The sequence below is a fragment of the Rhinolophus sinicus genome, chromosome 2 (assembly GCF_057876585.1).
Source record: "Rhinolophus sinicus isolate RSI-liver-muscle chromosome 2, RSI-T2T, whole genome shotgun sequence".
NCBI classification, from domain to species: Eukaryota; Metazoa; Chordata; class Mammalia; order Chiroptera; family Rhinolophidae; genus Rhinolophus; species Rhinolophus sinicus.
In genome coordinates, this window is record NC_142502.1 from 169834533 (window position 1) to 169848211 (window position 13679).

Genomic DNA, 13679 nt, shown 5'->3' on the forward strand with positions numbered 1-13679 from the left:
GTAGTGCTTCCAGCACTGGGAGAGTTGGATGGGGTTGGGTCCCAGCAGAGCTCACAGAACAATTCACATTCAGATTTGGCCATGGGAATGGGAGGAGGGCTCAACACAGGAAAGGTGGCACCCACCTGCCAGCCACAGCGGAGGACAAACTCACAGAGGTAAAATGGCGACTGCCCTCCAACCCTAGCCCTGAAGCCACACACCTGTCTGGCCCCCCCCCCCCCCCCCGTATGACTCTAACACCCTCTGATTCACCATCCCTTTGATGGAGCTCAGGGTAGTGCCTGCGAGTGAGAGAGTCTGTGTGCAGACTGTTTAAGTTTCCCTCAGCCTTCCATTCCACCCGGATGGTTGGAATCCCCGCTGTTTTTCACAGCCAGTTATTGTGGGGGCTCTTCTTCCCAGTACCAGTACTTTGTACTGGGAGCTTGGTGTGGGGGGCTGGGGTCCCTCGCTCCTCAGGGGGTCCTCTGCAGCCAAAATATTCCCCTGATTCTCAAATGCCACATGGAGGTTTGGGACCAGCCCATTTCACATCTCCACTCCTCCCAGTCTCAACGTGGCTTCTTCTTTATATCCTTAGTTATAAAACTTCAATTCAGCCAGACTTCAGATGGTTCTCCAGGTTGACTGTTCTATAATTTAGTTGTAATTTTAATGTGTTCCCAGAAGGAAGCATTCACAGTGTTTATCTGTTCCGCCATCTTGAGTAGTTGACTACATTAAAAAAATGCAACTACCTACAGTAAGGTTAAGGATTTGTGAGCAAGTCACACATTCATGAGAACTAGTTCAATCAGATTGCTTTCCAGTGTCCTGAAGGAATAAGAATTGTGATTGGAGGGAAAAGAAGGAGCTACTTTAGAGAGGGGACTTAGGTTTGTGGAAAGGGGAGGCTTGTGTAGGGCACTTGGACTCTTGGAAAGTACCAGGAAGTAGGGCACTCATCCCGGAAGTGGGGCAAGAAGGTGCAGGAGACAAACTTGACCTTTAAATGCTTGCTCAAGGCACGTCCCAAACAGGGTCACAGAAAGTCATAACAGAAAGATAAAGATGACTAATTCTCTTTCTTGCCAAGGCATTACTGGAACAAGCTCTATTTGCGTATTGTTCTAAGAAAATGATTGGATTTGTATATCATCACAAAGCCCTTAGTGCTCCCCTCCCTTCCAGGGAACACACAATGGGAGGAACCAATGCTCTGGAGGTGGGAACTCAGACTCTCTGCCAAGCCCCAGTGCATAGAAAGGACCATATATATATATAAGGGTGGTCTGGGGCAGCGGTCTTCTGATTGCATTGGGAGTAGAGACTGTCCAGTTATTTAAAGAAGCAAGATCTCCTGTGCAGGTAAATTTCTTTAGCTCCAAGGGTGGGTCCAATTTATACCAGAGCCTGTCGGGGCCTCTGCAGGGTCTGGGTTCAGAAGGTGAGAGAAAGGTAGTTGCTGCTCCTGGTTTGAGCTATGCAGGTCAGAGTGTTTCTGGAAAGAGCTCTGGAGTCTGGAGATTTCAATTTATTCTCAGCTTTGCTATCGGTTATCAGTGAGATCTTAAGGAATAAACTTCAGCCCTTAGGCTTCAGTTTTCTCATTAAACAAGGGGGTCTTTTGGCCTGAGTGATCCCTGGGGTCCTGTCAGCTCTGATTTATTTTAATGGTCATTTGATGGAATTTCTGATGCTGCTGGGTATTGTCATTTCCCAGGGTTCAGACCCTTCCAGGGATCTTCTGAGACGCCTCAGTTTTGGAAGGGTTCTGGAGGTGGCCTGTAGCCTTGATATTCCAGGAGAAAGGCTGTTCTCTAGATGCTAATAGGCAGTGACATTGGTTTGATTTCCTTTGTGAAATCAGATGTGAAGAAGACACAGATGACAATGCTCAGTCTGTGACAGCAAAATAGTCCTTCACATGATAGCTGTCATGGTGGGGTTGAAGTATGTGTGTGTTGAGGGGGCAGGGCAGGGGCCTGCTTAGATGAGAAATCTAGAAATCACCATGGTTGGAGCAGTTTTCTGGTCTCTGGGCATCCAAAATCACGAATTGAGGCTCTGGATGACTTCTGAAGGAAGGCGGTCAGCTCAGCTTTTAACTCTCTTCTGTGGAGACAGAGAGAGATATTGTTTGTTTGGGTGTGATACAGCCTGGATATGGGTTAAACACTTTTGGTTTAGAAATGCCAGATATAGTCTACAATATACTGGAAATGTGATTCTAGCTGGAGCCAGTGGAATGGACCTAAGTTTTTGGATCCGACAGGGTAAGAGAGTATCTTTCATTTTCTAGTCCACTGTAGAAAAATCAAGAAAGGATTCTTAAGTGAGTTGGGTACCAACCATTAAACAGAATAAGCACCTTGCAGGGAAGAAAAGAAGGCCTTCTCTAGCGTGACAGACCAGCCATTGAACTGTGACTTCCTTGGGGGCAGAAATTCTAATTGATTGCTACCCCTACCATCTAGGGCAACACCTGGCCCATGGAAAAGCTCTTAATAAAGCCTTATTTAAATGAATTGCATCTATCATTTTTCAAATTCCCTTCTAAATCTCTCTCCAGACCATCAAAACAATCAATAGAAAAGAAGAGAATTGATTTAACTAGTAGTGGTATAATTGGTTTTATGATTAATCTTTCTACCCCAAGGGTAACCACTAAGCTGACTTCTAACACAGATTGGTTTTGCCTTTTTTTTTTTTTTTAACGTATGTACTGAATCATAAGAGTTTCTGTGTCTGGAGTTTTCACTCAGTACTATATTTGTGAATTCCATCCATACTGTAATGTGTAGTTCTTGTTTGTTCATTCTCAGTGCTTTATAGTATTTTATACCCAATATTATTAAATCCATGTTCATGAGCATGTGGGTAGTTCTCGGTTTAGGGCTATTTTGAATAGTGTTGTTATAAATATTCTTGTACATGTCTTCTGGTGCATAAATTTAAGCTTTTCTTTTGGGTAATACCCAGGAATGGAATTTTTGTGTCATATGTTCGTGCATGTGTGTGTGTGTGTGTGTATGCTGGAGGGCCAGAGAAGGGAAACGAGCTGAGCTTTGAAGAAGGGATGCAATTCAAACCAGGGAGAGCAAGAAACATCTTGTGTTTGTATATGGGTGCAAGGTGTGTTGGGATAGAGCAGAGAGTGTGCACTGCAGGTTGTTTATAGGGAAAGGGGCTGAAACACGGAGAGACCGACCCTCTGGGTTGAGGTCATGAATTGTGGGATGTGAGAAGAGTGATGTGGCAAAGTCAGTCAGAAGGTAAATGCAGGAACAGGAGGAAGAAAGGCTGCCTCTGTCTGATGAGTAATGCAGCTCAAAGTCTGACTCTTTAAGATGCAAATAGTCCTGAAAAATAAGAGGAACAAATTTACGTCTGTTTTAAGACTCTTTCCTATTCAAATGTGTTTTGAAATGTTCAGAAAACAGAAAAATCAAAATGGTTGGTCCTTTAAAAATGTGGAATGTTGGTGAAGAAATAAGAATAGGAAACGACCTAAGGTTAGTGTGCTGCTGACTCCTGGGTGGGGCCTGTGAAGACCAGAAGCAGGCTGGGGGGATACAGTCATCCCACTGAGGTTGTGCTCAAGGGGCTGGTAAGAAAGAAAAGAAGAGGGTGTACCAAGCAGATGCCCAGGGCTCACTCTGGTCACGCTGGCAGGCCAAGAGCCCATGGGCACTGCTCAGAGGCCTTATCTGTACACAGGGCACTGAACAGGGTGACGGCTAAGTTACCACTAGCCTGATATTTGATTCATCTGTAAGGAGTGACATCAGGGTCTGGCTGCCACACAGGCCAAGTGAAGCTCCCTAAGCCCAAGGAACTGTGTCTCCACTACACAGGAATTCAAGGTGCACACTCACATTCTGGGAGGGTCGGGGTGTCTGTACTTCTACAAAGATTTGTGGCTATGCAGTGTCTCATGGAGTCAGATGGGAAATAGTTAGGAGTGGGTAGGGAGCTCAGCCAGCCGAGGTTTTACGTCTCCAAATAGGCACGCAATCACCAGCTAAGGCAGGGGGCTTCCTGCCTCCCCCACCACCTCTGACTACTCCCAAGGTGCATGTTCCTTTTGGAAATTCCATCCTCTTTGAAAGCTGACCTTGATTTTACTTTGTTTTGCAGGGGCTCTTTGCCCTGCATCCCACATACCCGCCCCCACTCCAGAAAAGAGCCCCCAAACAAGTCTGGATCAGAACGGGGGCTGTTAAGGAGGCCCCTGAAAGCACGCCTCAAACTAAATCAGTTCTCAGAGTTGTGATCAGAACAACAGAAGAGCAGCCCAGTGATTGACAGTTCACAAAAAGTTTTCACATCCTTTATCTCATTTTAGCTTCCCATCAGGAGGGGCAAGGAGGGCAGGTTTTATCATTCTTTCCATTTCACAAATGAAGAAACATCTATCCATTTATTCGTTCAGTCAGCCAGTCAGCAAACATTTATCAAGCATGTGTTTACTCATGATACAACGCTGGGCTCTGTGAATCCAGCAAAAGATATATACCATTCTTGCTTTTAATAGCTCATAGTGGACCCGTTATTGTTTCCTGAAAGACAGATGTCTTCCCTAATAAATGAAGATGAGTGCTTGGAGTATTCTGTTGAAAACGAAATATAAGTGTTAACAAATATCTAAATAATAAAAACTTTCAAGATTCTTTTAAACCATTAATTTTTCATTCCCTCTTTTATGAACAGGTCATGATGTGTAATAGAGATGTGGGTTTTCCTATTCGTAATGGGTACCCATAAAACCACCTAACAGCTGCCCAGGAATGTCTGGTATCATTATATCTAAAAAATGAATTAGAGACTTTAGCAGAGAAAATGTCAGTCTTTATCTTCAAGTCTTTTTGAGACACAAATGTAACCATGAATGTTCAGAACCTGCAAAAAAAAAAAAAAAAAAAAGGAAGAAAGAAAGAAATTAGAGATAAGATTCTGCTGTACTCATATAAATTCTTAATGATAGACTCAATTAACCACATTTTATTCTATAAATTCCTACTTGAAGCTTAACCCTGTGCCCAACTCTGTGCGACAACAATCTACCTGAGTTAGAGCTTTAAGCAAACTTATCTGTAAAGGAGCCGCCAGTAAATATTTAGGTTTGTGGGCCACATGATCTCTGTTGTAACTATTCAACTCTGTTGTTGTAATGTATGTTGGAAAAGCAGCCATAGACAATACATGAACGGGAAAGTGTGACTGTGTTTCAATAAAATTTATTTATAAAAACCAGTGGTGGGCCAGACTTGGCCCAGGGGCCATAGTTTGCCAACCCCTGCTTTAGAGCTTTTTAAAGCCACTTCACATTGTTTTCTCTTTTGAGTCCTGAGAGTAGACACAGTAGGTGTCCTGTCCATTTTACAGGTAAGGAAACCAGTTCAGAGGGGGTAAGGTGTCTGCCCATGCCCACACAGGTAAGAGCTGGCAAACCTGCCATCTGCCGGCTTTTCTAGTTCTACATCCAGCAGTCCATGACCACTGAACACCACCCATTACACAAGAAAAGTACAGTCCTTGACCAAGATAAATCAGGCAGGCCCACAGTTAAGTCTTGTTCTTTTGTTCTGACTGTCAAGAGCAGGGAATTGATTGGTTTTTCAATCTGATGCTTTTTGTCATGCAGACAGAGCCATTGCGCAAGGAGCCTAGATTTCTCTTCCAATTTCACCTTGGGCAACTTAGTGGGTTGTGGCAAGATGCCAGACTTCTCTGGAAATCAGTCATCCGTGGGAGGATGCTACAGGTTCATAGCACCTGTGAGCAAGGATGTAGTTCTTACGTCTTTTGTTTCCTTTCCAGAGCCCCTAGTCTATCCTTATTAGATGACCAAAGACCAGGTGTATGTGTCTAGCATGGACACAGGGTCTGGCACAGTGAACATCTAAATGAACAGAACATCAGAGCAGGGACTCGAGGCCTGGAATAGACGAAGGTGGCTCGCCTGGTCATCCTTCTTAGTGTCCCCCAGCCAGTTAGCGCTCAGAGGCTTCCTCTGGATCACGAGCAGCAGGGAAACCACTCATATCTCACCGTCGCAAAGCTTGCCCTAGCCCCTGACATAGATAGACAAGCCAAGCACAGTCAATATGGAGAAAGGGAAGATTGAGGCTCTGCCCCACTCTGTTAAGTACAAATGAATCCTGACATGAAGAACAGGACCGAGGAGTCTTACGCTGTCTGGGGGCCGAGGGAAGAATCTCAGCCACAGGCAGCCTCTAGGCTGCATACTCCACTATCTTGTGCCTCAGTTAGCTTTCCCGTAATCACTTACATAGTATCATTTTATGAACCTGCTCCAACACACTTCACTTACAGTAGTTAAAATGAATTTCCAAATATGACCAAGAGCCATGTGGCCTTTTGCAGAGAGATGCAGCAATCTGGGAATGAGCCAATTTTACCCCCAGCTTGTAACATACAGAAGACATGTAAGAACTGCCAACTGCCCACCTCTGGGTCTAGACTCTCCGTAAGGTACCTTAGGGATATTTACAAAAAGAAGAGAGTTATGTGTGTGTGGACTCATTCTGAAATTTGGAGGGTGAAAGAATCTTGTGATGGGCATTTTGTCTTTGGAGCCCCAGGTAAGAGGCAGCAAGGCTTCTCATGAGATGCAATGTTTTCAGGCTCAGAGAGGAACCCAAGTGTGACCCAGCTCTTGGTAGGGAGGTCACGAGCCTGGGTCAGGTTCTGAAGCCAAAGGACCTGCTACCACTTGTCATGTCACAAGCAGTGAAGGATTGCTGCTCAGGCTTGAAGGGACCAAAAAGCAAGACCTTGCCTTTATAGGGCCTCATGTTTGTTTCCAAATGTAAATGGGGTAGAAGAAACTTGTTGGGAAGGTAATAGGGCTGGGCTGGAGGAAGTTTTGCCTGATAATCTATATTAGGAAGAAAAACTCAAGGGAAAACACAGACCTAAGTACCAGCTTTTGGATTCCTATAACTCAGGTTAGAAGAGTGCTGGGTCTTCCACCAGGAAGTGTGTGTGACAACAAAGAACAGCTGAAATCAGACTGTCTTAATATCTTAATGTCAGAGAGAGGTAAGGGTGTGAGACACACAGCATTCTACCAGTATTAGTCCCCTGGGGGATAAACACCCAGGATGAGGTAGAGGAGCTTTCTGTACATGAATCACTCAGAGCAGAGCCCACAGTAGGGTTGGAGGACAGGCCCATTCCAGGACTGAGTCACTAGCTGTGTCTGATGAGCTAAGGACAAAACTAAGGGTAAGTGTTTAGAATGTTTTATAGCAATTGACCAAATAATTTTATTTCTGTTGAATCTGAAAAAAAAAAATTTTTAGAGGAGGACTTTTACATATCTTTTTTAAAATTTCATTTTTCTATTCATTCATTTTCATTAAATTTCTGTGACAAAATGGAGATAAAAGAACACAGGTCTTTCACTGGTGATAATTTGAGAAGCACCAATTAAAGGGAGCAGTAGGGTGTCCCATGGGGCAGATGGTGAGTCAATAGACAGTCTGGATGAGGGGGAATCTCAGTGAAGGCCAGGCAGCCAAGCAAGGAAGGCTTCCTGGAGGAGGGCTTCAAGTTGGACTTTGGAGGATAGGCAAGATCTTGACAAATGGAGATGATCCTCAGATCACCCCTACAACTGTACAGGAGTAGGTATTGGTATAGACGTGTTTGCAGGCTCTTTCTAGTGTGTACACATTTTGTTTCTTTCTCACAGGCTCATTTCTCTTTCTCACATTCTCTCCATCTTCCTCCTCCTTTCTGTGGGAATGGCAAAGTATTAACAGGAAGTGAGGACACTGAACATCTGCTCTCTGTTTCAGGAACAACAGAGACCATCCAGGAATACCGCTGGGATCCGTATCTGTACCCTACAATGTCTGTGTGGCCACCTTTTCTAGGCAAATGGAAGCTAGGACAGAAGGAAACAATGGGGAGCTCTTCACAGGTCCCCAAACAGGACTACGAGACCCTGAAGAAACAGTGCCTGAGAGTCGGCTGCCTCTTTGAAGACACCAGCTTCCCGGCCACCTTGAGCTCCATCGGCAGGGGGCCCCTGCTGCAGAAGCTGCCTGCAGGCCTGCAGTGGAAGAGGCCTTGGGTAAGGGGCCAGGAAGGGGGCTTCCACACAACAAACACAAAATCTATCAACACAGACCTTCCTCCTAAGGGCTTTCAGATACTGGGATTTACTCTCTGTCATTGATCCCCATGTGAAGGGAACTGGGTAAGTCTTCACCTCCCCATTTTCCGGAGAAAACCAGGGGTGATCCTGAGAGGCGTCTAAAATGTAGCTCTCCCTCATGCCAGAAATACACAGAGCAGCTGCAGCCAAAAATACATCAACGTACTGTTTAACTACATCTGTGATGGCAAAGCATCCTGAGTCGCCACCAATACCATCTGTCAGAGGGACAAATTTGAACATATCATCACTCCCCTCCCCCCAAATCAGGCTCAGGAAACATGTGAATTAAGAAGCTATTAATCACTTTATAAAAGTAGTCTTCACTCTATAAATACGTCAACAATTCCTTTAAAAGGCAACTTTTCCATGTGTTCAAAAGCAGTTCATCTCCCCTAACCTTGATTTACATGCAAGATTGTGGAACACAGTTAACGAATAGAATGAAGTCAACCTGTGCTACAAATTCTCCCCTTTTCTGCTCCCTAATTAGCCATCACCATCAAAGCCTGCAGCTCCAAACTTATTAAATCCCTACTATGTGTAAGAGTCCCCAGAGTACCTCCTAAACTAAAGGGCGACCACAATTCTATTTCTCCCAGAAATCTTGGGAACTGCTGACATAGAGTTTGTCAGACACCTGACCTTGTGGGAACCAAGCCCGTACAAAGATTCAGGGATTTATTGCTTGCCATGAAGCAGAGACCACCCCCCAGTAACCCTCCCTCCCAGAGCATATCTCAGCAGGGAAAGCCAAAGAATTCATTATAATGGAGGTTGGAGTGGAAAGGAAGAGTAGGGGGAGAATAAGAATGGGAAGATCTCCAGAAAAACTGGGAATTCCCTCTAAATGAATTGCTTCCATTTTTATCAGAAACTCCAAGAAAAGGCATTTTTGTGCTAGTGCTATTTATCAATATCTATGCAGAGTTCTCTAAGGCTCTGACTTACTTGAGCTTCAAGAAGGAACGCAAAATATGATGGGCAGAATCTGCAAAAAGTCTGCCAGATTTTTTGGTACAGCCCTGGTTTTCCATGTATTTTATACCTATGTCCCCGTAAGTGCAGTTTGAGGGTGTGGGACCCTATGGTCACTCACTGTAGCTCCAGGACAGCTTCTTGGTCAGAAAGACAATTCCGTCTGTTCCTGCAGGAACTGCACAGCAACCCCCAGTTCTATCCTGCCAAGGCCAAAAGGCTGGATCTGTGCCAGGGATTGGTAGGTAAGTCTGCACAGCCCCTGGGGACACACACCTGGCACCTGTGAACCTGGCCTGGCCAAGGCAGAGTGGGGTGGGAAAGAGGGGAATCGAGAGATCCCAGTGCAGGGGGGGGGGGGATGGCCACCCTGAATTCCACCTTGCATGCTGTATCCTTTGCTGGGAAAGTGATAACAGTGGGTCCTGTGAGGATGCATGGGAAAGTCAAAACTTGCCTAATGATAACCTCGTTACCAGTTTACAGGTCTAAGTTTTGTCTTGGGAAAATGTGCTCACTCTACTTTCGTTCTCATAATGAGTACTTCTTAGCACACCAGTCACTAGACACCCCAGAATAGAGTCCAAGAAAGCCTATTCTCAACACAGCTTTCTTTTCAGAGTAATAGAAATAACCCTTGGCCATGAGGGAAGGCACAAGTGTCATGATACCCATTTCACAGACAGGGAAATGGAGTCCAGAGGGTTGAGGCTTTCCCAGAAAGACATAAATCAGTTACGGCAGGACTTAGAAGTTTGGTTGTGATTGGGTTCAAGTTCTTGAGGATGGAGCATTCAAGAAGCTGAAAGCTGATCCAGGAATATGGCCCAATTCTTGGTGTCAAGTCCAGATGCTAGCCAATGTCCTCCCCCTTCACCATACCCTTCTCCCTCACCCTCTTCCTCTCCGGTATATAATTCCCTTTTCCTAAACTGGGTTATAAGACCAGAGAGGATGCCCATGGCAGCAGGCATTGCTTGAATGCAGTAAATCCTCAGTAGATTCGTGCAGACACTTGTAGAATGTGCATGCATGTGAAGTACACCCATGCGGATACTGTGTGCTGTCTGGCTTAGGCGACTGCTGGCTCTTGGCTGCTTTGCAAGCTCTGACTTTGCACCAGGACATCCTGAGCCGGGTTGTTCCCCTGAATCAGAGTTTCACCGAGAAGTATGCTGGCATCTTCCAGTTCTGGGTGAGAGTCCTCCTGATACCCCAGCCTAGAGGTGGGCATAAGAAAGAAGGTTCTTGGAAGAGTCATGTCTCTGTCTGTTGGGCTGACACTCTTCCATGGCAGTCTTCACTCACCAGTGGGCACTCTCTCCTCCCAGTTCTGGCGCTTTGGGAAGTGGGTTCCTGTGGTAATAGATGACCGACTACCTGTGAATGAGGTTGGCCAGCTGGTCTTTGTCTCTTCCACGTATAAGAACTTGTTCTGGGGAGCTCTTCTGGAAAAGGCCTATGCTAAGTAAGACAACCACGAAAAATATTTTCCCTCCGTTTCTCTCCCCTCCCCTCTCTCCCTACCCTTCCCCTCCCCTCCCCTCTCGCCCTTCCCTTCCCTTCCTTTCCCTTCCGTCCTCACTCCCCATCTCTCTGTCTCTCTCAGCAATGTTGAGGGAGGGCAAGAGGAGGCAGGTAAAGTTTATGAAGTGAGATACTGAGGCATGACTCAATGAATATGAAAGTGATATAGCCAGAGTCTTTTATGAAGGGGTCACCCCATCTGAACAAACCTTTAGGAATTTTGCCTTCCCTAATGGATGGAGTTGTTAACAGGAATAGGAACTCTGAGCATATACTTTCTCCTTTGTCCCTGGGATGGAAAGTAGGGGTAGCAGACACATGCTCAGGGAATAACCAAGCAAGGTGTTTACGAGGCCCATTGGGACCATCTTAGGTTGCAGTAGAAATGCCCCTCTCCTCTCTTCCCATGTTTACTCCTTCCTTGGGCAGGCTTTCTGGCTCCTATGAAGACTTGCAGCGTGGACAGGTGTCTGATGCCCTTTTGGATTTCACTGGAGGCGTGACAGTGACCATCAAACTAGCAGAAGCCCCTGGAAACCTCTGGGAAATCCTAACCCGGGCCACCTTCAGCAGAACTCTCATTGGCTGCCAGACCCACTTAGGGGTGAGACTGGGCTGTACGCTGGCAGGATTTCCTCGTCCCCCGCTGTCTTCCTCTTCATCCATCAGTTGCTGCTCTCACGTCGGTGTGGGCCCTGAGACTTCCACAACTCCTGCACCTATAGTCCTGATGTTCAAACCAGAGCAGCCTCAGGGCAGGGAATTGTAGGACAGATAGTATGCAGAGAAGGGAGCTGACTATTACATGTCAGCCACAGGCATGGTATTTACTAGCATAGCTAGTCTTGACTGTCTAATTTAATAACAACCAAGAACTTGGACTGGAGTGGGGAACCCTGGGTTCAGCGGTGCCTCTACCAGTGACCATCGTGTCATCTCACATGGTGACTTAGTGGCTCTGAATCTGAGTTTGTCCTGTGTAAAATGGGGTTATAATCACTATAGAGCAGCAGCCCGACTTAAAGTCTCAGATGAGACTTGGGTGATGAAGAGCTAAGAAAACTGTACAGTCACACAGTGCAGTGTGGGTCTCTCCCACTCCCTCGTCATAACCCCTTGCTCTAGCCAAACAGGTCCCCATGACTCCTGGATAAGCTCTACACCACCGAAGACTGACAGGTACCTTGTCTCTACAGAACGAGAGGGTGCTGGAGAACGGGCTGGTGGACGGCCATGCCTATACTCTCATAGGAATCCGGAAGGTGGGTGAAACCATGTTCCTCTGTTTCCTTTCAGTCTCCCCCTTTCTCCCAGGGCTTCTGGCCAAGGTCTGGGGTCATCTTGGTGAATGTTATTATATTATCTGTGTGGGTGGGTGGGGCTGGGGTGAATTCTCTGATGGGTCCTCCAGGGCCTGCCAAAGCAGGTGGTGGGCTTCCCCTACCTCTGTACCTGTTTTCAGGGGTGAAATGGTAAGTCCAGCCTTTGTCACCATCAATGTACCATCCCCCCTTGTCTTCCCACAGGGAAGTTCCAGCCAATCAGCCATCTATCCCTGCTGTGCCTCACAGCCCTTCCTTGATCTTCACTCCACTCTGGGCTGCCCATGATAGCCATTATTGCTGGATCTTCCTCATAAATCCCTGCTTCTTTCTCACTTGCTCCTTTTCAACAATCTCCCAGTTTCCTTCCATTGTTTTTTATTTTTTGAGCTCTACTAAGCATTGACAGAAAGATGAATCAGACAGGGACCCTACCTGCAAAGAGCTTGCAGTCAAGAATGAAGACAAACCATGTTTGAAAATGATAAGGAAGAAAGTAGAAACCGAGAGGAGAAAGCATAGATGAAAGGTTTTAGGGGGTTAGATGTAGGAGAGAAGACATTCTCTCCTGGTTGGGTGGAAGTGGAGTCAGAAAAGACTTTGTAGAGGAGGTGACATTGAATTGGTCCTTGAAAGATGGGTAGATTTGTCTGATGAGAGAGGGCATTCCTGGTGGAGGCTGCAGCATGTGCAAAGTGTGGATAAGAAATCATTAGATTCAGTCTTAAAGAAGCCCCGATATTCTCTAGAAAGCTTGACTTTCCCAAAGTCCTCCAATTCCCTTCAGTTCTGTTTCAAATTTCTTGAACTCACCTCACACCTGACTTCTTCCTCCTAGACCTCCATCAATCGTGTCTGTGTGTGTGCCAAGAACTTTTTATTTTTATATTTATTTAACAAAATGTATACTGTATTAATAGGTATATGTTTATATTTATATTTTGTTTTGTATTTATTTAACAATATTTAACAAAATTTAGCACTGACTATGTGCTAAATACTGTCCCAATTGCTTTACAAACGTTAACTCACTCAATCCTCACAACAACCCTGTGAGTCAGTGTACTAGCGTCTGGGGCGGCCGTAGCAAACTACCACAAATTGGGTCGCTTAAAACAACAGACATTTATTCTTTCTCAATTCTGAAGGCCAGAGTCTGAAATCAGGATGTCATTAGGGCCTCCCTCCCCCAAAGGCTGCAGGGGAAAATCCTTCCTCGGCTCTTACAACTACTGGCTCCCAGCATTCCTCAGCTTGGGAAGCAGAGCTCCAGTCATTGCCTCCATCTTGGCCTTCTCTGTGTCTTTTTCCTTCCTTTTCTTGTCGTTGGATTTAAAACCCACCCTCATCCAAGATTATATCCTCTCAAGATTCTTAACTTACTTGCGTCTGCAAAGACCTTTTTTACAAACAGGATCACATTTGACAGGTTCTGCGAGGGTTGGGGGAGGTGGGGGGGGGGCACCGTTCAATCCTTTATAGCAGATGTGCCTGTTGGCTTCATTTTACAGATCAGGAGGTAATCCCGGAGAGGTTAAGCAACTTGCCTTAGGTCTCACTGCTAAGTAGCAATCATTTTCTCCTCTACCAATCTCAGGGCCTTTGATCTTCCCTTTCAAGGTCTCATCTGCAAGCATGAATGTCACCCAGATATCTGTGACATTTGAGGTTGGCACTCA

General features: G+C 45.7%; 1 protein-coding gene across 1 annotated transcript in view; it reads left to right on the forward strand.

Moving 5' to 3' along the window:
* Positions 1-1158: 1158 nt before the first annotated feature.
* The window catches only part of CAPN14 (calpain 14), a 33178-nt gene continuing 20657 nt past the window's right edge, over positions 1159-13679 (forward strand). The window contains exons 1-7 of the mRNA XM_088796227.1: positions 1159-1350; positions 7812-8089; positions 9327-9396; positions 10228-10346; positions 10483-10619; positions 11108-11282; positions 11875-11940. Of these exons, the coding sequence (XP_088652353.1) occupies positions 7865-8089; positions 9327-9396; positions 10228-10346; positions 10483-10619; positions 11108-11282; positions 11875-11940 (792 nt within the window). The 5' untranslated portion in view covers positions 1159-1350; positions 7812-7864. The remainder of the gene's footprint in view (positions 1351-7811; positions 8090-9326; positions 9397-10227; positions 10347-10482; positions 10620-11107; positions 11283-11874; positions 11941-13679) is intronic.